Source organism: Salmo salar, chromosome ssa23, assembly GCF_905237065.1.
Source record: "Salmo salar chromosome ssa23, Ssal_v3.1, whole genome shotgun sequence".
Lineage (NCBI taxonomy): Eukaryota > Metazoa > Chordata > Actinopteri > Salmoniformes > Salmonidae > Salmo > Salmo salar.
Genome location: NC_059464.1, coordinates 51,735,597 through 51,762,550, shown reverse-complemented (window position 1 = coordinate 51,762,550; position 26,954 = coordinate 51,735,597). Strand labels below are relative to the sequence as shown.

Genomic DNA, 26,954 nt, shown 5'->3' with positions numbered 1-26,954 from the left:
AGCTTTAGAGTGACTGTGGCATAATCAACTTTGGGCAGCAGGTAGCCAAGTGGTTAGATCGAATCCCTGAGCTGACAAGGTTAAAAAATCTGTCGTTCTGCCCCTGAACAAGTATGGCAGCCCCATGCGGCTCTCTGATTCAGAGGGGTTGGGTTAAATGCGGAATAACACATTTCATTTGTAGGCTTTCCTTAATCAAACAGGGGTGGACAGCAATTAGTGCTGAAAGTAATTTGTCTTAATTTTTATTCCACTTCACTAACAATTGGACTGTGTTTCTTCTTATATAAAAAAAGGGGAGTAGGCCTACCTGTTTGACAGACCCAGTTATTCTATCCATACATTTGTCAGTATAGATAATATAAAGCCTTCTATAACAATGTTTAAACTCTTTGATGCCTTATGCTAGAAACAAGCTTTAACATGCATATGGGGATATTGATTTGTCTCTATGACATTCTGAAGCTGCCCTCAATATTCGAGGAAACCCCCCAAAAAAATGGACTTTGCTATTCTGTCCCTATTAATTGAGCTTTTCACTTTCTAAAAAGAGAACATGTTTAAATCCAGGCAGCTGTTAGGGAAGCATTTCTGTTGTTGGTTTTATGCAACCAATGGAGGAGTAGCCAGCGGTTGAAGCTAACTTTTTCTGCGTGAGGTCGAGCCTCTGTCTGGGTGGAAAGGTAACTTCATATAGTGTCATGCTTAGATTCATAAGGATGTCTAATGTTTAATTATTAGCAAAAAATGTCAACCGTTTCGTTGCAAACAAGACACTCTGGTTTGACATGGGAGAAATATGGTAAGAAAGCCTAATATTCTATCCATTCCTCCCTGAAACTTCTGTCATTATCCACCTTTCTGTTGAGACTTTTTTCAGAGCAACATTTTCTCTTGGTTGTAAGCTGCTTTCCCTAATCAACGCACAAAGAAATATAAAAAAAATATAAAATTAATAGAGACATTGATGATATCAGTGTAACCAGAAAAACTTGAGGAACTCCATTCAAGAGAGAAAACTATTGTAGAAAGAACGAGACTAGCTACATTATAAACCACTAGGGTATAGGCCTATCAGCTACAACTCTCCTCATGTTCCTGAGCCAATGAGAGGCAGGTACTGTGAGACTAGCTAGAAAGCACAACAATGATGGGCTACAACAAGGGCTACCTAGCGAACATTTTTGGAAAAATGACTTGTGTCATGTACAAAGTAGATGTCCTAACTGACTTGCCAAAACTATAGTTTGTTAACAAGAAATGTGTGGAGTGGTTGAAAAACGAGTTTTAATGACTCCAACCTAAGTGGATGTAAACTTCCGACTTCAACTGTACAGTACTAGTCAAAGGTTTGGACACCTACTCATTCAAGGGTTTTTCTATATTTTTACTATTTTCTACATTGTAGAATAATAGTGAAGACTTCAATACTATGAAAGAACACGGAATCATGTAGTAACCAACAATGTGTTAAATCCAAATATATTTCATATTTGAGATTCTTCATTTACATTTACATTTAAGTCATTTAGCAGACGCTCTTATCCAGAGCGACTTACAAATTGGTGCATTCACCTTATGATATCCAGTGGAACAACCACTTTACAATAGTACATCTATATCTTTTAAGGGTTAGAAGGATTACTTTATCCTATCCTAGGTATTCCTTAAAGAGGTGGGGTTTCAGGTGTCTCCGGAAGGTGGTGATTGACTCCGCTGTCCTGGCGTCGTGAGGGAGCTTGTTCCACCATAGTATTTTCAGTCTCCTGGGGGGGGGGGTGTTGTCGTGCCCTCTGAACGACTGTCTTGGTGTGTTTGGACCATGTTTGTTCGTTAGGGACGTGGACACCAAGGAACTTTAAACTCTCGACCCGCTCCACTACAGCCCCGTCCATGTTAATGGGGGCCGGTTCAGCCCGTCTTTTCCTGTAGTCCACGATCAGCTCCTTAGTCTCGCTCACATTGAGGGAGAGGTTGTTGTCCTGAAGATCATGATTAGGTGCTTATTGGAGTCAGGTGTGTTAGCTGGGGCTGAGGCAAAACTGTGACACCACCAATCAGGCCCTTGAGGACTGGAATTGCCTTTCCCACAGGCCAACGGCATGACACTAGGGACGCCGCTTCTGGATGAGCGTTTTCCTGTTTGCTTATGGCCGTATACAGCTGAACGCAGCCTTAGTGCAGCATCGGTCTGTGGTGGTAAATAGACGACTACGAATAATATAGATGAGAACTCTCTTGGTAGATAGTGTGGTCTACAGCTGATCATGAGATACTCTACCTCTTGGTAGATAGTGTGGTCTACAGCTTATCATGAGGTACTCTACCTCTTGGTAGATAGTGTGGTCTACAGCTTATCATGAGGTACTCTACCTCTTGGTAGATAGTGTGGTCTACAGCTTATCATGAGATACTCTACCTCTTGGTAGATAGTGTGGTCTACAGCTTATCATGAGGTACTCTACCTCTTGGTAGATAGTGTGGTCTACAGCTTATCATGAGGTACTCTACCTCTTGGTAGATAGTGTGGTCTACAGCTTATCATGAGATACTCTACCTCTTGGTAGATAGTGTGGTCTACAGCTTATCATGAGGTACTCTACCTCTTGGTAGATAGTGTGGTCTACAGCTTATCATGAGATACTCTACCTCTTGGTAGATAGTGTGGTCTACAGCTGATCATGAGATACTCTACCTCTTGGTAGATAGTGTGGTCTACAGCTTATCATGAGGTACTCTACCTCTTGGTAGATAGTGTGGTCTACAGCTTATCATGAGATACTCTACCTCAGGCGAGCAATACCTCGAGACTTCTTTAATATTAGACATCTCAGCACCAGCTGTTATTGACAAACAGACACACACCTCCACCCCTCGTCTTACCATAACTTATCATGAGGCAAAACCTCGAGACTTCTTTAATATTAGACATCACAGCACCAGGTGTTATTGACAAACAGACACACACCTCCACCCCTCGTCTTACCATAACTTATCATGAGGCAAAACCTCGAGACTTCTTTAATATTAGACATCACAGCACCAGGTGTTATTGACAAATAGACACACACCTCCACCCCTCGTCTTACCATAACTTATCATGAGGCAAAACCTCGAGACTTCTTTAATATTAGACATCACAGCACCAGGTGTTATTGACAAACAGACACACACCTCCACCCCTCGTCTTACCATAACTTATCATGAGGCAAAACCTCGAGACTTCTTTAATATTAGACATCACAGCACCAGGTGTTATTGACAAACAGACACACACCTCCACCCCAGAGGGAGCTTCTGGTTTTCCGGTGCACGGTAAATCCCGGCCAGCTCTATATTATCCGCGTCGTCGTTCACCCACGACTCGGTGAAACATAAAGATATTACAGTTAATGTCCCGTTGGTAGGATAATCTTGATCGTAGCTCATCGATATTATTTGTACTTTGGCCAATGGAACGGATGGTTTTCTCAGAAGGCATCTCAACCTCCACCCCCCTTTTTTCTCCAACTTTTCTTCACGCAAATGATGGGGATTTGGGCCTGTTCCCGAGAATCCGATAAGGGATGGGTTGTCAATTGGCGAGTCGACACAAACATAAAACGTAATTAATTCATACAGTATGAGAATTGAGAAACACTAGTCTTCGCCACAACAGGACCAACTGAGCTAGTTAATAAGCAGGTTGTGTGTGTGTGTGAATCTATCTATCCCCAAAAAACCAAAAAAAACTGCATAAATAAAAAGGTCTGTTAACAAAACCATCAATTCCACCTGTTTATTAGTCATTTTAATGCCTGACAGTATTTCCCATGTACAGCCAGTGTTGGCCTTATTAATGGTATCAAAACAAGTAGAAACAACTCAGTCAAACCAAGCTGTGCAGACTTAATTCACTACATAAGCAGCACTCCCAATGCCAGCATAATAAAACAATGGGACACAAAACACTTCCCCATCAATGATGAAGTAGTGCAATATGGAAAAGCTTTGATAATGTTGCTAGTTTTAATAGCAGCATGGCTCAGCATCACCAACACACAGCGCTGTGCATCGCGAGCACAGTAAACACCTAAGTGGTGGTCAATATGGATCCACATCTGTACCCATTGTCTTACGCCAGGTGGACCGATCGTCCCTCAACTGACGATAGGGGGACTCGGAACCTTATCTGATGTAAGACCATGGGTCTGAACCCACAGAGTTGGCTGGAACTGGAGTCTGTAGGCTACATAGCACTCAGGAGGGTAGGAGTCTGTAGAGGGTAGGAGTCTGTAGAGGGTAGGAGTCTGTAGAGGGTAGGGGGCTGTAGACTGTAGGAGTCTGTAGAGGGTAGGAGTCTGTAGGAGTCTGTAGAGGGTAGGGGTCTGTAGAGGGTAGGAGTCTGTAGAGGGTAGGGGTGTAGTGCTAGCCTGTAGAGGGTAGGGGTGTAGTGCTAGCCTGTAGAGGGTAGGGGCCTGTAGAGGGTAGGGGCCTGTAGAGGGTAGGGGTCTGTAGTGCTAGCCTGTAGAGGGTAGGGGTCTGTAGTGCTAGCCTGTAGAGGGTAGGGGTCTGTAGAGGGTAGGGGTCTGTAGAGGGTAGGAGTCTGTAGAGGGTAGGGGTCTGTAGAGGGTAGGGGTGTAGTGCTAGCCTGTACAGGGTAGGGGTCTGTAGTGCTAGTCTGTAGAGGGTAGGGGTCTGTAGAGGGTAGGGGTGTAGTGCTAGCCTGTAGAGGGTAGGGGTCTGTAGTGCTAGTCTGTAGAGGGTAGGGGTCTGTAGAGGGTAGGGGTGTAGTGCTAGCCTGTACAGGGTAGGGGTCTGTAGTGCTAGTCTGTAGAGGGTAGGGGTCTGTAGAGGGTAGGGGTGTAGTGCTAGCCTGTAGAGGGTAGGGGTCTGTAGTGCTAGCCTGTAGAGGGTAGGGGTCTGTAGAGGGTAGGGGTGTAGTGCTAGCCTGTAGAGGGTAGGGGTCTGTAGAGGGTAGGGGTCTGTAGAGGGTAGGAGTCTGTAGAGGGTAGGGGTCTGTAGAGGGTAGGGGTGTAGTGCTAGCCTGTAGAGGGTAGGGGTCTGTAGAGGTAGCGGTCTGTAGAGGGTAGGGGTGTAGTGCTAGCCTGTAGAGGGTAGGGGTCTGTAGAGGGTAGGGGTTGTAGTGCTAGCCTGTAGAGGGTAGGGGTCTGTAGTGCTAGCCTGTAGAGGGTAGGGGTCTGTAGAGGGTAGGGGTGTAGTGCTAGCCTGTAGAGGGTAGGGGTCTGTAGAGGGTAGCGGTCTGTAGAGGGTAGGGGTGTAGTGCTAGCCTGTAGAGGGTAGGGGTCTGTAGAGGGTAGGGGTCTGTAGTGCTAGCCTGTAGAGGGTAGGGGTCTGTAGTGCTAGTCTGTAGAGGGTAGGGGTCTGTAGTGCTAGCCTGTAGAGGGTAGGGGTCTGTAGTGCTAGCCTGTAGAGGGTAGGGGTCTGTAGAGGGTAGGGGTGTAGTGCTAGCCTGTAGAGGGTAGGGGTCTGTAGAGGGTAGGGGTCTGTAGAGGGTAGGGGTGTAGTGCTAGCCTGTAGAGGGTAGGGGTCTGTAGAGGGTAGGGGTCTGTAGTGCTAGCCTGTAGAGGGTAGGGGTCTGTAGTGCTAGTCTGTAGAGGGTAGGGGTCTGTAGAGGGTAGGGGTGTAGTGCTAGCCTGTAGAGGGTAGGGGTCTGTAGAGGGTAGGGGTCTGTAGTGCTAGCCTGTAGAGGGTAGGGGTCTGTAGTGCTAGCCTGTAGAGGGTAGGGGTCTGTAGAGGGTAGGGGTGTAGTGCTAGCCTGTAGAGGGTAGGGGTCTGTAGAGGGTAGGGGTCTGTAGAGGGTAGGGGTGTAGTGCTAGCCTGTAGAGGGTAGGGGTGTAGTGCTAGCCTGTAGAGGGTAGGGGTGTAGTGCTAGCCTGTAGAGGGTAGGGGTCTGTAGAGGGTAGGGGTCTGTAGTGCTAGCCTGTAGAGGGTAGGGGTCTGTAGTGCTAGCCTGTAGAGGGTAGGGGTGTAGTGCTAGCCTGTAGAGGGTAGGGGTCTGTAGAGGGTAGGGGTCTGTAGAGGGTAGGGGTGTAGTGCTAGCCTGTAGAGGGTAGGGGTCTGTAGTGCTAGCCTGTAGAGGGTAGGGGTCTGTAGAGGGTAGGGGTGTAGTGCTAGCCTGTAGAGGGTAGGGGTCTGTAGAGGGTAGGGGTCTGTAGAGGGTAGGGGTCTGTAGTGCTAGCCTGTAGAGGGTAGGGGTCTGTAGAGGGTAGGGGTCTGTAGTGCTAGCCTGTAGAGGGTAGGGGTGTAGTGCTAGCCTGTAGAGGGTAGGGGTCTGTAGAGGGTAGGGGTCTGTAGAGGGTAGGGGTCTGTAGAGGGTAGGGGTCTGTAGTGCTAGCCTGTAGAGGGTAGGGGTCTGTAGAGGGTAGGGGTCTGTAGTGCTAGCCTGTAGAGGGTAGGGGTCTGTAGAGGGTAGGGGTGTAGTGCTAGCCTGTAGAGGGTAGGGGTCTGTAGAGGGTAGGGGTCTGTAGAGGGTAGGGATCTGTAGAGGGTAGGGGTGTAGTGCTAGCCTGTAGAGGGTAGGGGTCTGTAGAGGGTAGGGGTCTGTAGAGGGTAGTGGTCTGTAGTGCTAGCCTGTAGAGGGTAGGGGTCTGTAGTGCTAGCCTGTAGAGGGTAGGGGTCTGTAGAGGGTAGGGGTGTAGTGCTAGCCTGTAGAGGGTAGGGGTCTGTAGAGGGTAGGGGTCTGTAGAGGGTAGGAGTCTGTAGAGGGTAGGGGTCTGTAGAGGGTAGGGGTGTAGTGCTAGCCTGTACAGGGTAGGGGTCTGTAGTGCTAGTCTGTAGAGGGTAGGGGTCTGTAGAGGGTAGGGGTGTAGTGCTAGCCTGTAGAGGGTAGGGGTCTGTAGTGCTAGCCTGTAGAGGGTAGGGGTCTGTAGAGGGTAGGGGTCTGTAGAGGGTAGGGGTGTAGTGCTAGCCTGTAGAGGGTAGGGGTCTGTAGAGGGTAGGGGTCTGTAGGGGTAGTGCTAGCCTGTAGAGGGTAGGGGTCTGTAGAGGGTAGGGGTGTAGTGCTAGCCTGTAGAGGGTAGGGGTCTGTAGAGGGTAGGGGTCTGTAGAGGGTAGGGGTCTGTAGAGGGTAGGGGTGTAGTGCTAGCCTGTAGAGGGTAGGGGTCTGTAGTGCTAGCCTGTAGAGGGTAGGGGTCTGTAGAGGGTAGGGGTCTGTAGTGCTAGCCTCTAGGGTAGGGGTCTGTAGAGGGTAGGGGTGTAGTGCTAGCCTGTAGAGGGTAGGGGTCTGTAGAGGGTAGGGGTCTGTAGAGGGTAGGGGTCTGTAGTGCTAGCCTGTAGAGGGTAGGGGTCTGTAGAGGGTAGGGGTGTAGTGCTAGCCTGTAGAGGGTAGGGGTCTGTAGAGGGTAGGGGTGTAGTGCTAGCCTGTAGAGGGTAGGGGTCTGTAGTGCTAGCCTGTAGAGGGTAGGGGTCTGTAGAGGGTAGGGGTCTGTAGTGCTAGCCTGTAGAGGGTAGGGGTCTGTAGAGGGTAGGGGTGTAGTGCTAGCCTGTAGAGGGTAGGGGTCTGTAGAGGGTAGGGGTCTGTAGAGGGTAGGGGTCTGTAGTGCTAGCCTGTAGAGGGTAGGGGTGTGTAGTGCTAGCCTGTAGAGGGTAGGGGTCTGTAGAGGGTAGGGGTTGTAGTGCTAGCCTGTAGAGGGTAGGGGTCTGTAGTGCTAGCGCTGTAGAGGGTAGGGGTCTGTAGAGGGTAGGGGTGTAGTGCTAGCCTGTACAGGGTAGGGGTCTGTAGAGGGTAGGGGTCTGTAGAGGGTAGGGGTGTAGTGCTAGCCTGTAGAGGGTAGGGGTCTGTAGTGCTAGCCTGTAGAGGGTAGGGGTCTGTAGAGGGTAGGGGTGTAGTGCTAGCCTGTAGAGGGTAGGGGTCTGTAGAGGGTAGGGGTCTGTAGAGGGTAGGGGTCTGTAGAGGGTAGGGGGTGTAGTGCTAGCCTGTAGAGGGTAGGGGTCTGTAGTGCTAGCCTGTAGAGGGTAGGGGTCTGTAGAGGGTAGGGGTCTGTAGTGCTAGCCTGTAGAGGGTAGGGGTCTGTAGAGGGTAGGGGTGTAGTGCTAGCCTGTAGAGGGTAGGGGTCTGTAGAGGGTAGGGGTCTGTAGAGGGTAGGGGTCTGTAGAGGGTAGGGGTCTGTAGAGGGTAGGGGTGTAGTGCTAGCCTGTAGAGGGTAGGGGTCTGTAGAGGGTAGGGGTGTAGTGCTAGCCTGTAGAGGGTAGGGGTCTGTAGAGGGTAGGGGTCTGTAGAGGGTAGGGGTCTGTAGTGCTAGCCTGTAGAGGGTAGGGGTCTGTAGGGGGAGGGGTGTAGTGCTAGCCTGTAGAGGGTAGGGGTCTGTAGAGGGTAGGGGTGTAGTGCTAGCCTGTAGAGGGTAGGGGTGTAGTGCTAGCCTGTAGAGGGTAGGGGTCTGTAGTGCTAGCCTGTAGAGGGTAGGGGTCTGTAGAGGGTAGGGGTCTGTAGAGGGTAGGGGTCGTAGTGCTAGCCTGTAGAGGGTAGGGGTCTGTAGAGGGTAGGGGTCTGTAGAGGGTAGGGGTCTGTAGTGCTAGCCTGTAGAGGGTAGGGGTCTGTAGAGGGTAGGGGTGTAGTGCTAGCCTGTAGAGGGTAGGGGTGTAGTGCTAGCCTGTAGAGGGTAGGGGTGTAGTGCTAGCCTGTAGAGGGTAGGGGTCTGTAGAGGGTAGGGGTCTGTAGAGGGTAGGGGTCTGTAGAGGGTAGGGGCCTGTAGAGGGTAGGGGTCTGTAGAGGGTAGGGGTCTGTAGTGTGCTAGCCTGTAGAGGGTAGGGGTCTGTAGAGGGTAGGGGTCTGTAGTGCTAGCCTGTAGAGGGTAGGGGTCTGTAGAGGGTAGGGGTCTGTAGAGGGTAGGGGTGTAGTGCTAGCCTGTAGAGGGTAGGGGTCTGTAGAGGGTAGGGGTCTGTAGTGCTAGCCTGTAGAGGGTAGGGGTCTGTAGAGGGTAGGGGTCTGTAGTGCTAGCCTGTAGAGGGTAGGGGTCTGTAGAGGGTAGGGGTGTAGTGCTAGCCTGTAGAGGGTAGGGGGCCTGTAGAGGGTAGGGGTCTGTAGAGGGTAGGGGTCTGTAGAGGGTAGGGGTGTAGTGCTAGCCTGTAGAGGGTAGGGGTGTAGTGCTAGCCTGTAGAGGGTAGGGGTCTGTAGAGGGTAGGGGTCTGTAGAGGGTAGGGGTCTGTAGAGGGTAGGGGTCTGTAGAGGGTAGGGGCCTGTAGAGGGTAGGGGTCTGTAGTGCTAGCCTGTAGAGGGTAGGGGTCTGTAGAGGGTAGGGGTCTGTAGTGCTAGCCTGTAGAGGGTAGGGGTCTGTAGAGGGTAGGGGTGTAGTGCTAGCCTGTAGAGGGTAGGGGCCTGTAGAGGGTAGGGGTCTGTAGAGGGTAGGGGTCTGTAGTGCTAGTCTGTAGAGGGTAGGGGTCTGTAGAGGGTAGGGGTGTAGTGCTAGCCTGTAGAGGGTAGGGGTCTGTAGAGGGTAGGGGTCTGTAGTGCTAGCCTGTAGAGGGTAGGGGTCTGTAGTGCTAGCCTGTAGAGGGTAGGGGTCTGTAGAGGGTAGGGGTGTAGTGCTAGCCTGTAGAGGGTAGGGGTCTGTAGAGGGTAGGGGTCTGTAGTGCTAGCCTGTAGAGGGTAGGGGTCTGTAGAGGGTAGGGGTCTGTAGTGCTAGCCTGTAGAGGGTAGGGGTCTGTAGAGGGTAGGGGTCTGTAGAGGGTAGGGGTGTAGTGCTAGCCTGTAGAGGGTAGGGGTCTGTAGTGCTAGCCTGTAGAGGGTAGGGGTCTGTAGTGCTAGCCTGTAGAGGGTAGGGGTCTGTAGAGGGTAGGGGTCTGTAGAGGGTAGGGGTGTAGTGCTAGCCTGTAGAGGGTAGGGGTCTGTAGAGGGTAGGGGTCTGTAGAGGGTAGGGGTGTAGTGCTAGCCTGTAGAGGGTAGGGGTCTGTAGAGGGTAGGGGTCTGTAGAGGGTAGGGGTGTAGTGCTAGCCTGTACAGGGTAGGGGTCTGTAGTGCTAGCCTGTAGAGGGTAGGGGTCTGTAGTGCTAGCCTGTAGAGGGTAGGGGTCTGTAGTGCTAGCCTGTAGAGGGTAGGGGTCTGTAGAGGGTAGGGGTCTGTAGAGGGTAGGGGTGTAGTGCTAGCCTGTAGAGGGTAGGGGTCTGTAGAGGGTAGGGGTCTGTAGAGGGTAGGGGTGTAGTGCTAGCCTGTAGAGGGTAGGGGTCTGTAGAGGGTAGGGGTCTGTAGTGCTAGCCTGTAGAGGGTAGGGGTCTGTAGTGCTAGCCTGTAGAGGGTAGGGGTCTGTAGTGCTAGCCTGTAGAGGGTAGGGGTCTGTAGAGGGTAGGGGTCTGTAGAGGGTAGGGGTGTAGTGCTAGCCTGTAGAGGGTAGGGGTCTGTAGAGGGTAGGGGTGTAGTGCTAGCCTGTACCCTCTGTAGGTAAACTCTTAGAAAAAAGGGTTTCAAAAAAATCCCCATAGGAGAACCCTGTTGATTCCAGGTAGAATCCTATTGGTTCCAGGTAGAATCCTATTGGTTCCAGGTAGAACCCTATTGGTTCCAGGTAGAACCCTATTGGTTCCAGGTAGAACCCTATTGGTTCCAGGTAAAACCTTCTGTGGAAAGGGTTCTACCTGGAACCAATAGGGTTCTACCTGGAACCAAAAGGGTTCTACTATGGGGACAGCCGGTTGTAGATACCACCTTTTTTTCTAAGAGTGTAGTATTGGCTAGACTCAATGGGGTAGGAGGCTTTTCATTGGCTAGACTAGACCCAATGGGATAGGAGGCTTTACATTGGCTAGACTAGACTAGACTCCAAGGGGGTAGGAGGCTTTTCATTGGCTAGACTAGACCCAATGGGATAGGAGGCTTTACATTGGCTAGACTAGACTAGACTCGACTCAAGGGGGTAGGAGGCTTTTCATTGGCTAGACTAGACTAGACTCAATGGGGTAGGAGGCTTTACATTGGCTAGACTAGACTAGACTCAATGGGGTAGGAGGCTTTTCATTGGCTAGACTAGACTAGACTCAATGGGGTAGGAGGCTTTTCATTGGCTAGACTAGACTAGACCCAAGGGGGTAGGAGGCTTTTCATTGGCTAGACTAGACTAGACTCAAGGGGGTAGGAGGCTTTACATTGACTAGACTAGACTCAAGGGGGTAGGAGGCTTTTCATTGGCTAGACTAGACCCAAGGGGGTAGGAGGCTTTACATTGGCTAGACTAGACTAGACCCAAGGGGGTAGGAGGCTTTACATTGGCTAGACTAGACTAGACTCAAGGGGGTAGGAGGCTTTACATTGACTAGACTAGACCCAAGGGGGTAGGAGGCTTTACATTGGCTAGACTAGACCCAAGGGGGTAGGAGGCTTTTCATTGGCTAGACTAGACCCAAGGGGGTAGGAGGCTTTTCATTGGCTAGACTAGACCCAAGGGGGTAGGAGGCTTTACATTGGCTAGACTAGACCCAAGGGGGTAGGAGGCTTTACATTGGCTAGACTAGACCCAAGGGGGTAGGAGGCTTTTCATTGGCTAGACTAGACCCAAGGGGGTAGGAGGCTTTTCATTGGCTAGACTAGACCCAAGGGGGTAGGAGGCTTTTCATTGGCTAGACTAGACCCAAGGGGGTAGGAGGCTTTTCATTGGCTAGACTAGACCCAAGGGGGTAGGAGGCTTTTCATTGGCTAGACTAGACCCAAGGGGGTAGGAGGCTTTACATTGGCTAGACTAGACCCAAGGGGGTAGGAGGCTTTTCATTGGCTAGACTAGACCCAAGGGGGTAGGAGGCTTTTCATTGGCTAGACTAGACCCAAGGGGGTAGGAGGCTTTACATTGGCTAGACTAGACCCAAGGGGGTAGGAGGCTTTACATTGGCTAGACTAGACTAGACCCAAGGGGGTAGGAGGCTTTTCATTGGCTAGACTAGACCCAAGGGGGTAGGGAGGCTTTACATTGGCTAGACTAGACCCAAGGGGGTAGGAGGCTTTACATTGGCTAGACTAGACCCAAGGGGGTAGGAGGCTTTTCATTGGCTAGACTAGACCCAAGGGGGTAGGAGGCTTTTCATTGGCTAGACTAGACCCAAGGGGGTAGGAGGCTTTACATTGGCTAGACTAGACCCAAGGGGTAGGAGGCTTTTCATTGGCTAGACTAGACCCAAGGGGGTAGGAGGCTTTTCATTGGCTAGACTGACTAGACCCAAGGGGGTAGGAGGCTTTACATTGGCTAGACTAGACCCAAGGGTGTAGGAGGCTTTACATTGGCTAGACTAGACCCAAGGGGGTAGGAGGCTTTTCATTGGCTAGACTAGACCCAAGGGGGTAGGAGGCTTTTCATTGGCTAGACTAGACCCAAGGGGGTAGGAGGCTTTTCATTGGCTAGACTAGACCCAAGGGGGTAGGAGGCTTTTCATTGGCTAGACTAGACCCAAGGGTAGTTATGTCTCCTCTAGGTGTCACTATGCAGCACTGTCTGCAACGTGACGCTGAGCACGGCAAGGTTCTGGCACTGGGTCACGCATTCGGATATAAAAACAACATCATTTAATACAAATACATGAAGCCATGACATCGTTTCATGTAAGTAACACATATCACACAAACACACTTCACAATCAATGTTGCCTGTTGTAAATGGCATTTTTAAACAGAGTACTGCTTCGGTGCACATTTTTAAACAGAGTACTGCTTCGGTGCACATTTTTAAACAGAGTACTGCTTCGGTGCACATTTTTAAACAGAGTACTGCTTCGGCTGGTTCTTGAGGCTCAGAGATCTCTCTGTCTGTGAGATGACATGTGTTGCTCTGTTGTTCAGCAGTCTGCATTCATGAAGGACGTCTGTAGGGAGATTAACAACAACAAACAAAAAAAAAAATCAGTCGTTAAGTTACATTTTCTCCAAGATTGTCAAACCCTAAAAATCAGGCATTAGAAAAATGGGAAGCGAGTCAAATTTACAGTATTGTATTAGTCCACATTACAGTCCATTTAAAGGGATACTTCAGGATGTTGGCAATGAGGCCGTTCGTCTATAGAGGCAGATGAACTGGTGAAGTAGTTTAGCGAGCCAATGCTAGTTAGCTACTTCCTTCGAACTGCAAGCAGAGACATACAAATGGTTTCCATGAGTTCATTTGACTCTGGGGAAGTAGACAAAAAGGGCCTCATTGACAAAAATCCTGAAGTATCCATTAAAACATTGACATTTTATTCATTTAGCAGACACTCTTATCCAGAGTGAGTGCATACATTTTCATAATAACAATAGTATGGATGAATTCTTACCATTGAACTGTTTGTAGGCCTCGTCTAGAATGGCGTTATTGGATCGCTTGATCTCCCAGAAGTCGTTGTCGACCCAGGGCTTACAGCCAGGCAGCTCTGGTAACTGGCCATTCCTATAGAAACCAGCTGAACAGGGACAAACACTATTTTACCGTTTTCAAATATACAGGGCCTTCAGAAAGGATTCACACCCCCTTGACTTTTTCCACGTTTTGTTGTGTTACAGCCTGATTTTTTTTTAAATATGTTTAATATGATTTATGAATGACTACCTCATCTCTGTACCCCACACACACACAATTATCTGTTAAGGTCCCTCAGTCGAGCAGTGAATTACAAACACAAAATACCAGGGAGGTTTTCCAATGCCTCGCAAATAAGGGCTCCTATTGGTAGATGGGTAAAAAAAAAAAAAAGCAGACTTGAATATCCCTTTGAGCATGGTGAAGTTATTAATTACACTTTGGATGGTGTATCAATACACCCAGTCACTACAAAGATACAGGAGTCCTTCCTAACTCAGTTGCCAGAGAGGAAGGAAACTGCTCAGGGATTTCACCATGAGGCCAATGGAGATTTTAAAACAGTTACAGAGTTTAACGACTGTGATAGGAGAAAACTGAGGATGGATCAACAACATTGTAGTTACTCCACAATACTAACCTAAATGACAGAGTGAAAAGAAGGAAGCCTGTACAGAATAAAAAATATTCCAAAACATGCTTCCTGTTTGCAACAAGGCACTAAAGTAATACTGCAAAAAATGTGTCAAAGCAATTTACTTTTTGTTCTGAATACAGTGTTATGTTTGGGGCAAATCCAATAGTTTACTGAGTACCACTCCTCATATTTCCAAGCATAGTGGTGGCTAAATCATGTTATGGGTATGCTTGTCATCATTAAGAACTGGGGAGTTTTTCAGGATAAGAAAGAAACTGAATAGAGCTAAGCACAGGCAAAATACTAGAGTAAAACCTTGTTCAGCATGTCCCAGACACTGGGAGATTAATTCACATTTCAGCAGGACAATAACCTAAAACACAAGGCCAAATGTACACTGGAGTTGCTTCCCAAGAAGACAGTGAATGTTTCTGAGTGGCCGAGTTACAGTTTTGACTTCAATCTGCTTGAAAATCTATAGCAAGACTTGACAGAGCTTGAAGAATTGTCAAAAATATTGTACAATCCAGGTGTGCAATGCTCTTAGAGACTTACCCAGAAACACTCACAGCTGTAATCGCTCTTAGAGACTTACCCAGAAACACTCACAGCTGTAATCGCTCTTAGAGACTTACCCAGAAACACTCACAGCTGTAATCGCTCTTAGAGACTTACCCAGAAACACTCACAGCTGTAATCGCTCTTAGAGACTTACCCAGAAACACTCACAGCTGTAATCGCTCTTAGAGACTTACCCAGAAACACTCACAGCTGTAATCGCTCTTAGAGACTTACCCAGAAACACTCACAGCTGTAATCGCTCTTAGAGACTTACCCAGAAACACTCACAGCTGTAATCGCTCTTAGAGACTTACCCAGAAACACTCACAGCTGTAATCACTGCCAAAGGTGATTCTAACATGTATTGACACAAGGGTGTGAATACTTACGTAAATGAGATATTTAATGTATTTTATTTTCAATACATTTGCTAAAATTGTATTCTGTGAAGATGGGTGAGAAAAAAAAGTATATTTAAATAAACTTTGAATTCAGGCTGTAACAACAAAATGTGGAATAAGTCGAGGGGTACGAGTACTTCCTGAATGCAGCGTAACTTCAGCAAGGAGCATATGTTCAAATCAAATCAAATGTATTTATATAGCCCTTCGTACATCAGCTGATATTCTCAAAGTGCTGTACAGAAATCCAGCCTAAAACCCCCAAACAGCAAGCAATGCATGTGAAAGAAGCACGGTGGCTAGGAAAAACTCCCTAGGAAAAACTCCCTAGAAAGGCCAAAAACTCCATTTCAATATTTTAGTTGTTTTATTACTTTAACCTTTATTTAACTAGGCAAGTCAGTTTTAAGAACAAATTGTTATTTACAATGACGGCCTACCAAAAGGCAAAAAGGCCTCCTGCGGGGACGGGGATTAAACATAAAAATATAGGACAAAACACACATTACGACGAGACACCACAACACTACATAAAGAGAGACCTAAGACAACAACACAGCATGGTAGCAACACAACATGACAACACAGCATGGTAGAAACACAACATGACAACACAGCATGGTAGAAACACAACATGACAACACAGCGTGGTAGCAGCACAACATGACAACACAGCATGGTAGCAGCACAACATGACAACACAGCATGGCAGCAACACAACATGACAACACAGCATGGTAGAAACACAACATGACAACACAGCGTGGTAGCAGCACAACATGACAACACAGCATGGTAGCAGCACAACATGACAACACAGCATGGCATCAACACAACATGACAACACAGCATGGGAGCAACACAACATGACAACACAGCATGGTAGCAACACAACATGACAACACAGCGTGGTAGCAGCACAACATGACAACACAGCATGGTAGAAGCACAACATGACAACACAGCATGGTAGAAACACAACATGACAACACAGCATGGTAGGAGCACAACATGACAACACAGCATGGTAGGAGCACAACATGACAACACAGCATGGTAGCAGCACAACATGACAACACAGCATGGCAGCAACACATGACAAAATGACAACACAGCATGGTAGCAACACAACATGACAACACAACATGGTAGCAACACAACAACACAGCATGGTAGCAACACAACATGACAACACAGCAAGGCAGCAACACAACATGACAACACAGCATGGTAGCAACACAACATGACAACACAGCATGGTAGCAACACAACATAACAACACAGCATGGTAGAAACACAACATGACAACACAGCATGGCAGCAGCACAACATGACAACACAGCATGGTAGAAACACAACATGACAACACAGCATGGCAGCAACACAACATGACAACACAGCATGGGAGCAACACAACAACACAGCATGGTAGCAACACAACATGACAACACAGCATGGCAGCAACACATGACAAAATGACAACACAGCATGGTAGAAACACAACATGACAACACAACATGGTAGCAACACAACATGACAACACAGCATGGTAGCAACACAACACATGGTACAAACATTATTGGGCAAAGACAACAGCACAAAAGGCAAGAAGGTAGAGACAACAATACATTTGGCTTCTCAAAAGTGTAATCTCAGATCGAGTCAAAGAGATGCAAATATACAATGACCTTCTTCTCTGTTCTGAAAATGTCTAATAGTTTCAAGCTCATTGAAATAAATACCTTTGATAGTTTCATCAATGTCTTTGCATAATTTATATAAGTCACTCCCACGTCCAACCACTCTTTCACCTAAAACAGAGCATTGGACAGGATAGATCATTGTTACTTGACAAACAATATACTATAAAACCTCTAATGAAACCTGGAATGAATAGAAAACGTCTCACCGTCCAAAACTCTGATGTTTGGGAACATCTCCAGAAGAATGTTTCTGTAGGACGAGTTCTTACAAACTGAAAACCCAATCAGATGTCAGTATATAAACAGAACCAGATGATCAGTCTATAAACAGAACCAGATGATCAGTCTATAAACAGAACCAGATGATCAGTCTATAAACAGAACCAGATGATCAGTCTATAAACAGAACCAGATGATGTCAGTCTATAAACAGAACCAGATGATGTCAGTCTATAAACAGAACCAGATGATGTCAGTCTATAAACAGAACCAGATGATCCAGTCTATAAACAGAACCAGATGATCCGTCTATAAACAGAACCAGATGATGTCAGTCTATAAACAGAACCAGATGATGTCAGTCTATAAACAGAACCAGATGATGTCAGTCTATAAACAGAACCAGATGATGTCAGTCTATAAACAGAACCAGATGATGTCAGTCTATAAACAGAACCAGATGATGTCAGTCTATAAACAGAACCAGATGATGTCAGTCTATAAACAGAACCAGATGATGTCAGTCTATAAACAGAACCAGATGATCCGTCTATAAACAGAACCAGATGATGTCAGTCTAGAACCAGACGATGTCAGTCTATAAACAGAACCAGATAATGTTGTAGTAGTGCACTAGTTAATAGTTTCTAAAAAACATAAATGTAATGTAATGTAATGTAATGTAATGTAATGGCTCACCTGGGTTGGTGTAGTTATAGGTGTTGTCTTTCAGGCGAATATTCTCCAGCTTCCTCAACGACTGAAGGCAGTGGATGTTGTCGATACTTTTGATGAATAAAAACAAAGTTTAATTTCCCCAAAAACCTCCAGACTGATCATTCTAAAGCGAGACCATTCACCATCCCATTCACCATGCCATTCACCATGCCATTCACCATGCCATTCACCATGCCATTCACCATCCCATTCACCATGCCATTCACCATCCCATTCACCATCCCATTCACCATGCCATTCACCATGCCATTCACCATGCCATTCACCATCCCATTCACCATCCCATTCACCATGCCATTCACCATCCCATTCACCATCCCATTCACCATGCCATTCACCATGCCATTCACCATCCCATTCACCATGCCATTCACCATGCCATTCACCATGCCATTCACCATCCCATTCACCATCCCATTCACCATCCCATTCACCATGCCATTCACCATGCCATTCACCATGCCATTCACCATCCCATTCACCATCCCATTCACCATCCCATTCACCATCCCATTCACCATCCCATTCACCATCCCATTCACCATGCCATTCACCATGCCATTCACCATGCCATTCACCATCCCATTCACCATCCCATTCACCATCCCATTCACCATGCCATTCACCATCCCATTCACCATGCCATTCACCATGCCATTGGACCTGTTATTAGACCTGTTATTGGACCTGTTATTAGACCTGTTATTATGTTATTAGACCTGTTATTAGACCTGTTATTAGACCTGTTATTAGACCTGTTATTAGACCTGTTATTGGACCTGTTATTAGACCTGTTATTGGACCTGTTATTAGACCTGTTATTAGACCTGTTATTAGACCTGTTATTAGACCTGTTATTAGACCTGTTATTAGACCTGTTATTAGACCTGTTATTAGACCTGTTATTAGACCTGTTATTAGACCTGTTATTAGACCTGTTATTAGACCTGTTATTAGACCTGTTATTGGACCTGTTATTGGACCTGTTATTGGACCTGTTATTAGACCTGTTATTAGACCTGTTATTAGACCTGTTATTAGACCTGTTATTAGACCTGTTATTGGACCTGTTATTGGACCTGTTATTAGACCTGTTATTAGACCTGTTATTGGACCTGTTATTGGACCTGTTATTAGACCTGTTATTAGACCTGTTATTAGACCTGTTATTGGACCTGTTATTGGACCTGTTATTGGACCTGTTATTGGACCTGTTATTGGACCTGTTATTGGACCTGTTATTGGACCTGTTATTATGTTATTAGACCTGTTATTAGACCTGTTATTGGACCTGTTATTATGTTATTAGACCTGTTATTAGACCTGTTATTGGACCTGTTATTATGTTATTAGACCTGTTATTAGACCTGTTATTGGACCTGTTATTATGTTATTAGACCTGTTATTGGACCTGTTATTGGACCTGTTATTGGACCTGTTATTAGACCTGTTATTAGACCTGTTATTGGACCTGTTATTGGACCTGTTATTGGACCTGTTATTGGACCTGTTATTGGACCTGTTATTGGACCTGTTATTAGACCTGTTATTGGACCTGTTATTAGACCTGTTATTATGTTATTAGACCTGTTATTAGACCTGTTATTGGACCTGTTATTAGACCTGTTATTGGACCTGTTATTGGACCTGTTATTGGACCTGTTATTGGACCTGTTATTGGACCTGTTATTAGACCTGTTATTGGACCTGTTATTGGACCTGTTATTGGACCTGTTATTGGACCTGTTATTAGACCTGTTATTGGACCTGTTATTAGACCTGTTATTGGACCTGTTATTAGACCTGTTATTGGACCTGTTATGGACCTGTTATTGGACCTGTTATTAGACCTGTTATTAGACCTGTTATTAGACCTGTTATTATGTTATTAGACCTGTTATTAGACCTGTTATTGGACCTGTTATTAGACCTGTTATTGGACCTGTTATTAGACCTGTTATTAGACCTGTTATTGGACCTGTTATTAGACCTGTTATTAGACCTGTTATTATGTTATTAGACCTGTTATTAGACCTGTTATTAGACCTGTTATTAGACCTGTTATTAGACCTGTTATTATGTTATTAGACCTGTTATTAGACCTGTTATTAGACCTGTTATTGGACCTGTTATGGACCTGTTATTGGACCTGTTATGGACCTGTTATTGGACCTGTTATTGGACCTGTTATTGGACCTGTTATTAGACCTGTTATTAGACCTGTTATTGGACCTGTTATTAGACCTGTTATTGGACCTGTTATTAGACCTGTTATTAGACCTGTTATTAGACCTGTTATTGGACCTGTTATTGGACCTGTTATTGGACCTGTTATTGGACCTGTTATTGGACCTGTTATTGGACCTGTTATTAGACCTGTTATTGGACCTGTTATTGGACCTGTTATTGGACCTGTTATTGGACCTGTTATTGGACCTGTTATTAGACCTGTTATTAGACCTGTTATTAGACCTGTTATTGGACCTGTTATTAGACCTGTTATTAGACCTGTTATTGGACCTGTTATTAGACCTGTTATTAGACCTGTTATTGGACCTGTTATTAGACCTGTTATTGGACCTGTTATTAGACCTGTTATTGGACCTGTTATTAGACCTGTTATTGGACCTGTTATTGGACCTGTTATTAGACCTGTTATTGGACCTGTTATTGGACCTGTTATTAGACCTGTTATTGGACCTGTTATTATGTTATTAGACCTGTTATTAGACCTGTTATTGGACCTGTTATTAGACCTGTTATTGGACCTGTTATTGGACCTGTTATTGGACCTGTTATTAGACCTGTTATTAGACCTGTTATTGGACCTGTTATTAGACCTGTTATTGGACCTGTTATTAGACCTGTTATTAGACCTGTTATTGGACCTGTTATTGGACCTGTTATTGGACCTGTTATTGGACCTGTTATTGGACCTGTTATTAGACCTGTTATTGGACCTGTTATTATGTTATTAGACCTGTTATTAGACCTGTTATTGGACCTGTTATTGGACCTGTTATTGGACCTGTTATTGGACCTGTTATTATGTTATTAGACCTGTTATTAGACCTGTTATTGGACCTGTTATTAGACCTGTTATTGGACCTGTTATTGGACCTGTTATTAGACCTGTTATTAGACCTGTTATTAGACCTGTTATTGGACCTGTTATTAGACCTGTTATTGGACCTGTTATTGGACCTGTTATTAGACCTGTTATTGGACCTGTTATTGGACCTGTTATTAGACCTGTTATTGGACCTGTTATTGGACCTGTTATTGGACCTGTTATCAGTACCTACACTGTTATCACAGTACTGTAACTAGTAAATACATATTTACCTGGATATGAGGTTCCCAGCCACATTTAGACTCTGTAAACTATCACAGCTGGAAATGTCTTCTGGAAGCAGACAGAACATAAAAACATTTAAAGCTGTAATCGTTAATGGAGAAACTGCCATGTTCGTTTGGGATATTACAACACCTCAGTTCGTCAACAAAAACAAAAACAAGAAAGGCGTTAGGACGACCAGTGGCTCCGTTTCCCCTAATGTGGATTTCATCTTTTAAAAGATGACCATCGTAGCGGACCACCAATCTCCACACCGTCACACTTGACTTGTACTACATCTGTATTATAATAGCACAATGGAAACAGTGAACGAATGGATCCCATGACAGTTTCACATGCAGTTGAGTCTTGTAATATTCTGTACCTAAGTTCGAGATCCTGTTGGCTGAAACATTGAGTATCTGTAGTAGTCTCAGAGAAGAGAGCGGAGCCAGGTTAGTGATCTTGTTACCGGACAGATCCAGTCTCTCCAGATTTATACAGTCCCCGATACAGCCTAGATCATAGATCCCTGGAGAACAGACAATCATAGGACACGCTCTCTTGTTACAAAACCTTCACAACCAGCCGATCCTGGAAAACACACCACCACCACACGTTAAACGAAAGGGCTTTACAATGAAGCTACAATATCAAGTTGGCAACAAACTCATGATGTGAAGCAGCCAAGATGAAGCTAGAGAGTCGAGACTTGTGTTATTCTAGAGAGAAAGAAGTACGACGACAACAAACTCTTCTAGCTAGATTACAAGGTGACAATGATGTAATCTGATTTTACCGAGACCTCGGAGCTTCAGGAACAGAATAGATTCTAGATCAAACTCTCCCGTCCGGGACTTCAGCAGCACAGCCGTCACCTTGGAGACCCTTTCGGTTTCTGGGGTATAAAGGAAGAGAAGAAGAACACTAGTTAACCCGTCTATTGTAGTCACGAGTGGAGGATATCAAATCAAATCCTATTTGTGACATGCCCCGAATACAACAGGTGTAGACCTTACAGTGAAATGCTTACTTTCAAGCCCTTAACTCTTATTTTTCTTAAAATTGCATTGTTGGTTAAGTAAAAAATTTGAAAATAAAAGTAAGAAATTATTCAACTGCAGCAGTAAAATAACAATAGCAAGGCTATATACAGGGGGTACCGGTACAGAGTCAATGTGGAGGCTATATACAGGGTATTACGGTACAGAGTCAATGTGGAGGCTATATACAGGGGGTACCGGTACAGAGTCAATGTGGAGGCTATATACAGGGGGTACCAGTACAGAGTCAATGTGGAGGCTATATACAGGGGGTACCGGTACAGAGTCAATGTGGAGGCTATATACAGGGGGTACCGGTACAGAGTCGATGTGGAGGCTATATACAGGGGGTACCGGTACAGAGTCAATGTGGAGGCTATATACAGGGGGTACCGGTACAGAGTCAATGTGGAGGCTATATACAGGGGGTACCGGCACAGAGTCAATGTGGAGGCTATATACAGGGGGGTACCGGTACAGAGTCAATGTGGAGGCTATATACAGGGGGTACCGGTACAGAGTCAATGTGGAGGCTATATACAGGGGGTACCGTACAAAGTCAATGTGGAGGCTATATACAGGGGGTACCAGTACAGAGTCAATGTGGAGGCTATATACAGGGGGTACCGGTACAGAGTCAATGTGGAGGCTATATACAGGGGGTACCGGTACAGAGTCAATGTGGAGGCTATATACAGGGGGTACCGGTACAGAGTCAATGTGGAGGCTATATACAGGGGGTACCGGTACAGAGTCAATGTGGAGGCTATATACAGGGGGTACCGGTACAGAGTCAATGTGGAGGCTATATACAGGGGGTACCGGTACAGAGTCAATGTGGAGGCTATATACAGGGGGTACCGGTACAGAGTCAATGTGGAGGCTATATACAGGGGGTACCGGTACAGAGTCAATGTGGAGGCTATATACAGGGGGTACCAGTACAGAGTCAATGTGGAGGCTATATACAGGGGGTACCGGTACAGAGTCAATGTGGAGGCTATATACAGGGTGTTACCGGTACAGAGTCAATGTGGAGGCTATATACAGGGGGTACCGGTACAGAGTCAATGTGGAGGCTATATACAGGGGGTACCGGTACAGAGTCAATGTGGAGGCTATATACAGGGGGGTACCGGTACAGAGTCAATGTGGAGGCTATATACAGGGGGTACCGGTACAGAGTCAATGTGGAGGCTATATACAGGGGGTACCGGTACAGAGTCAATGTGGAGGCTATATACAGGGGGTACCGGTACAGAGTCAATGTGGAGGCTATATACAGGGGGTACCGGTACAGAGTCAATGTGGAGGCTATATACAGGGGGTACCGGTACAGAGTCAATGTGGAGGCTATATACAGGGGGTACCAGTACAGAGTCAATGAGGAGGCTATATACAGTCAATGTGCTTGGGCACCGGTTAGTCGAGGTAATATGTACATGAAGGTAGAGTTATTAAAGTGACTATGCATAGATAATAAACAGAGTAGCAGCAGCGTCAAATATGAGGGAGGGGATGGGGCAATGCAAATACTCTGGGTAGCCATTTGATTAGCTGTTCAGGAGTCTTATGGATTGCAGGTAGAAGCTGTTTAGAAGCATCTTTAGACTTGGTGCTCCGGTACCGCTTGCCGTGCGGTAGCAGAGAGAACAGTCTATGACTGGGGTGGTTCAAGTCTGACCATTTTTGTCCCTTCCTCTGACACCGCCTGGTATAGAGGTCCTGGATGGCAGGAAGCTTGGCCCCAGTGATGTACTGGGCCGTACGCACTACCCTCTGTAGTGCCTTGCGCTCGGAGGCCGAGCAGTTGCCGTACCAGGTAGTGATGCAACCAGTCAGGATGCTCTCGATGGTGCAGCTGTAAAACCTTTTGAGGATCTGGGGACCCATGCCAAATCTTTTTAGTTTCCTGTGAGGGAATATGTTTTGTCGTGCCCTCTTCACGACTGTCTTGGTGCGCTTGGACCATGTTAGTTTGTTGGTGATGTGGACACCAAGGAACTTGAAGCTCTCAACCCGCTCCACTACAGCCCCCGTCGATGAGAATGGGGGCGTGCTCGGTCCTCCTTTTCCTGTAGTCCGCAATCATCCCCTTTGTCTTGATCACGTAGAGAGAGAGGTTGTTGTCCTGACACCACACAGCCAGGTCTCTCTTGATGATGGTGTTGGGGTTGTGCCTGGCCATGCAGTCATGACTGAACAGGGAGTACAGGAGGGGACTGAGCACGCGCCACTGAGGGGCCCCGTGTTGAGGATCAGCATGGCGGATGTATTACCTACCCTCACCACCTGGGGGCCGGCCCAGCTGCAAAGGGAGTTGTTTAGTGCCAGGGTCCTTAGCTTACTGATGAGCTTTGAGGGCACTATGGTGTTTAACGCTGAGCTGTAGTCAATGAATAGCATTCTCACATACTTTTGTCCAGGTGGGAAAGGGCAGTGTGGAGTGCAATAGAGATTGCATCATCTGTGGATCTGTTAAGGAGGTATGCAAATTGGAGTGGGTCTAGGGTTTCTGGAAGAATGGTGTTGTGAGTCATGACCAGCCTTTCAAAGCACTTCATGGCTACAGATGTGAGTGCTACGGGTCTGTAGTCATTTAGACAGGTTACCTTAGTGTTCTTGGGCACAGGGACTATGGTGGACTGGATGTATCCAAATAAATGTCACTAGAAAACAGCTTAAACAAATGCAACTACTTTGCTGTTATTCTGGCTGCACTTTTTTGACGTGACTAAGTTAGCCATAGTTGGCTAGCTAGCAAGCAAGGGATAAGAATGTTGCCAGCGAGTATGGAACATTTAGAATGAACGACCTTCCGGCTTGTGTAGCAACCCTAGATTTGCGTCTGAACTATATCTTGTGGAAGGATGAAATAGTATAAATAAATTAATCAAATTAATGTTGAATGAAAATATGTAAATTATTATTGGAATATGTTGGTAACCCGTTGTATAAAAGTGATAATGCCCTCAAAGCCGAGGTTTGGAGGATATATAAGGACCATAAGGTGAATGCACCAATTTGTAAGTCGCTCTGGATAAGAGTGTCTGCTAAATGGCGTAAATGTAATATTGGCATGGTTTGCTGGCCCTCGACTTCGGCCTAATAACACCCGTGCCAATACATCTGCCAAACACCGGCTTCTTCAGCATTATCACTTAAGTAGAATACAGTACAATACAATACAGGAAAGGAAAGTACAGTATGTGCTGTAGTAAACTATACTCTATTGTAGTCTGCTCTGTACTGAACTGCACTATGATGTCCAAACTCGTGAAACATGAGGACAATGACATTCAAACTCATATTTATGCATTTTTGTGCAGTACAGATCAGGGACCCATGATGTAATTACATTACCAGGTGCAAATCCACTTCACTCAATAACCAAAAGAGATTTGTTCAAAACTCAAGGTGGCATGTCATAGCTGACACTCCATTCTTTCTGCAGACATCTTTCAATCTTAATTCAAAGCAGTTTTGGAAAACGTGTTGGCATAAAAACCTGGGGATTTTACCATAATTCTGTTATCAAAGTCTACATTTGCACAGTCCTTCCACTAAATTCGTTTTTGTAACGTTTTCAGTGGAAATGTTAAAGTAGTCCTTATGAATAGAGTTGTATGAAATCAATGGTTGTAAAACGTAATGTCGTTTCCAGCTCCAAAACAGTCCTGACTACTATTCTGTCTGGGGGAAAATAATTACATGATTTCATTGTAGCTTGCTGGTTACATGGCTAAGACTTAGCCTACACGGCTACCAAGCAAATACAGAGCAATTCATGAATTATGAATGAGTGACTGGACGAATAATGATACTGTATCAATGATGGCATAATAATCAACTAACCTTAAGGAAGAAAACGTTGTTTGCTATCCGTTATGGTTAAAAATAACGTTAATTGAGCTGGGTTTAATCAGGTGCAGTAGTATAACGTTAGCAAGTGGATGTCCAGGCAGCAGGCTACTGTTGCTCTGTTATTGTTAGCTAGTTAGCTAGCAACAAGCCATCCATCCATCTAGCTATGAACTTACCTTGATCTTTCATGTCTCTCTTTGAATCCATCCTTATATAGTTAGGTTAGTTAGTTCATGTACTGAACATAGAACTGGATAGTGATTTCTTTGGGAATTGTGAGTGAAATGGTCATCTGTCCTTGATTTTGCAGGACAGCTGACGACGGTAATGCTAGCCAGTGCAGGATTAGCTAGCTAGCACGGTGGCTAACATAATGCCTAGTTACACACTTGTTGGAAGAAAATGTTTTCCGCAAACGTTGCTACTCAGTTAAAACCGAAGCGAGCCACAATATACTATATTACTGTTATATTACCCTGACTCCCTCTGGTTATCCACTCCGACCAGAGCACAGGATAACTGTTGCATTTACGAATGCGCAACGCCCGTTCAATATGACCGGTGTCAGTAAACGTCGGCAAAAAAAAAAATATATATATATATATAAATAATTGCCTGCAGCACAAATACAGTCACCAATGCTCTACAAACCTAACTAACTCTGCTGGGTGAGTGAAATGGTCAGCGGGTTCAGAAGTATTCTGTCACTTGCAGTCCTGAAGCTCAGTTGGTAGCGCATGGTGTGTGCAACGCCAGGGTTGTTGGTTCGATTCCCACGGGGGTCCAGTACATAAAAAATTGTATGAAATCTATGTATTCACTACTGTAAGTCGCTCTGGATAAGAGCGTCTGCTAAACGACTAAAATGTAGAAATTTTAGACAATTAGCGTTAACTTGGACGCTGGGACCAAGCCTACTCCTCGGCCTGAACCCCGAGAGAAGAAACGCAGTGAATTTCCGAACGCACCTTTAAAGACGACACCCGGAAGTCACGCACAGTTTGTGTTTTCATATTTCTATGGCAACGTAGCTATCATATAAACAAATGTTTTGTTCAAAGCTGTCAATTCAAACGAGGCTACGTATCCTCTTTGAAATCTACTAATACTCGGGGAAAATACGATTTAGCCTTTCTGCAGATGAAACGGGAACAATATTTAGGTCTGAAAAAGGTATTCTTTGCAATCCAATGTTTGCGTGGGT

The 26,954-nt window shown here is 46.0% G+C and overlaps 1 protein-coding gene across 4 annotated transcripts; it reads right to left on the bottom strand.

Moving 5' to 3' along the window:
• Positions 1-12,458: 12,458 nt before the first annotated feature.
• lrrc61 (leucine rich repeat containing 61) lies at positions 12,459-26,337 on the bottom strand. Of its 4 annotated transcripts, none has more exons than XM_014170452.2 (9): positions 25,927-26,337; positions 21,643-21,741; positions 21,229-21,375; positions 20,852-20,912; positions 17,468-17,553; positions 16,756-16,821; positions 16,589-16,657; positions 13,225-13,350; positions 12,459-12,777 (listed from the first exon to the last, which is right to left on the bottom strand). In XM_014170452.2, the coding sequence occupies exons 1-9, from the start codon at positions 25,955-25,957 to the stop codon at positions 12,671-12,673; spliced, it is 792 nt and encodes a 263-aa protein (XP_014025927.1). In that variant the 5' UTR covers positions 25,958-26,337; the 3' UTR covers positions 12,459-12,670. The 4 variants fall into 4 exon arrangements, with proteins under 4 accessions (XP_014025927.1, XP_014025928.1, XP_014025929.1 ...); XM_014170453.2 differs by having other exon boundaries at positions 20,852-20,909; XM_014170454.2 differs by having other exon boundaries at positions 21,649-21,741.
• Between the last annotated feature and the right edge of the window lie 617 nt (positions 26,338-26,954).

Bases quoted from the DNA above. Each gene is read 5' to 3' on its own strand.
- lrrc61 (XM_014170452.2), bottom strand. From the start codon at position 25,957: ATGGATTCAAAGAGAGACATGAAAGATCAAG. The intron at 17,554-20,851 runs GTAAATATGTAT...ATTCATCAAAAG, and splicing joins GCTGGGAACCTCATATCCAG to TATCGACAACATCCACTGCC. The intron at 13,351-16,588 runs GTATTTATTTCA...GTCCCTGTTCAG, and splicing joins CATTGATGAAACTATCAAAG to CTGGTTTCTATAGGAATGGC.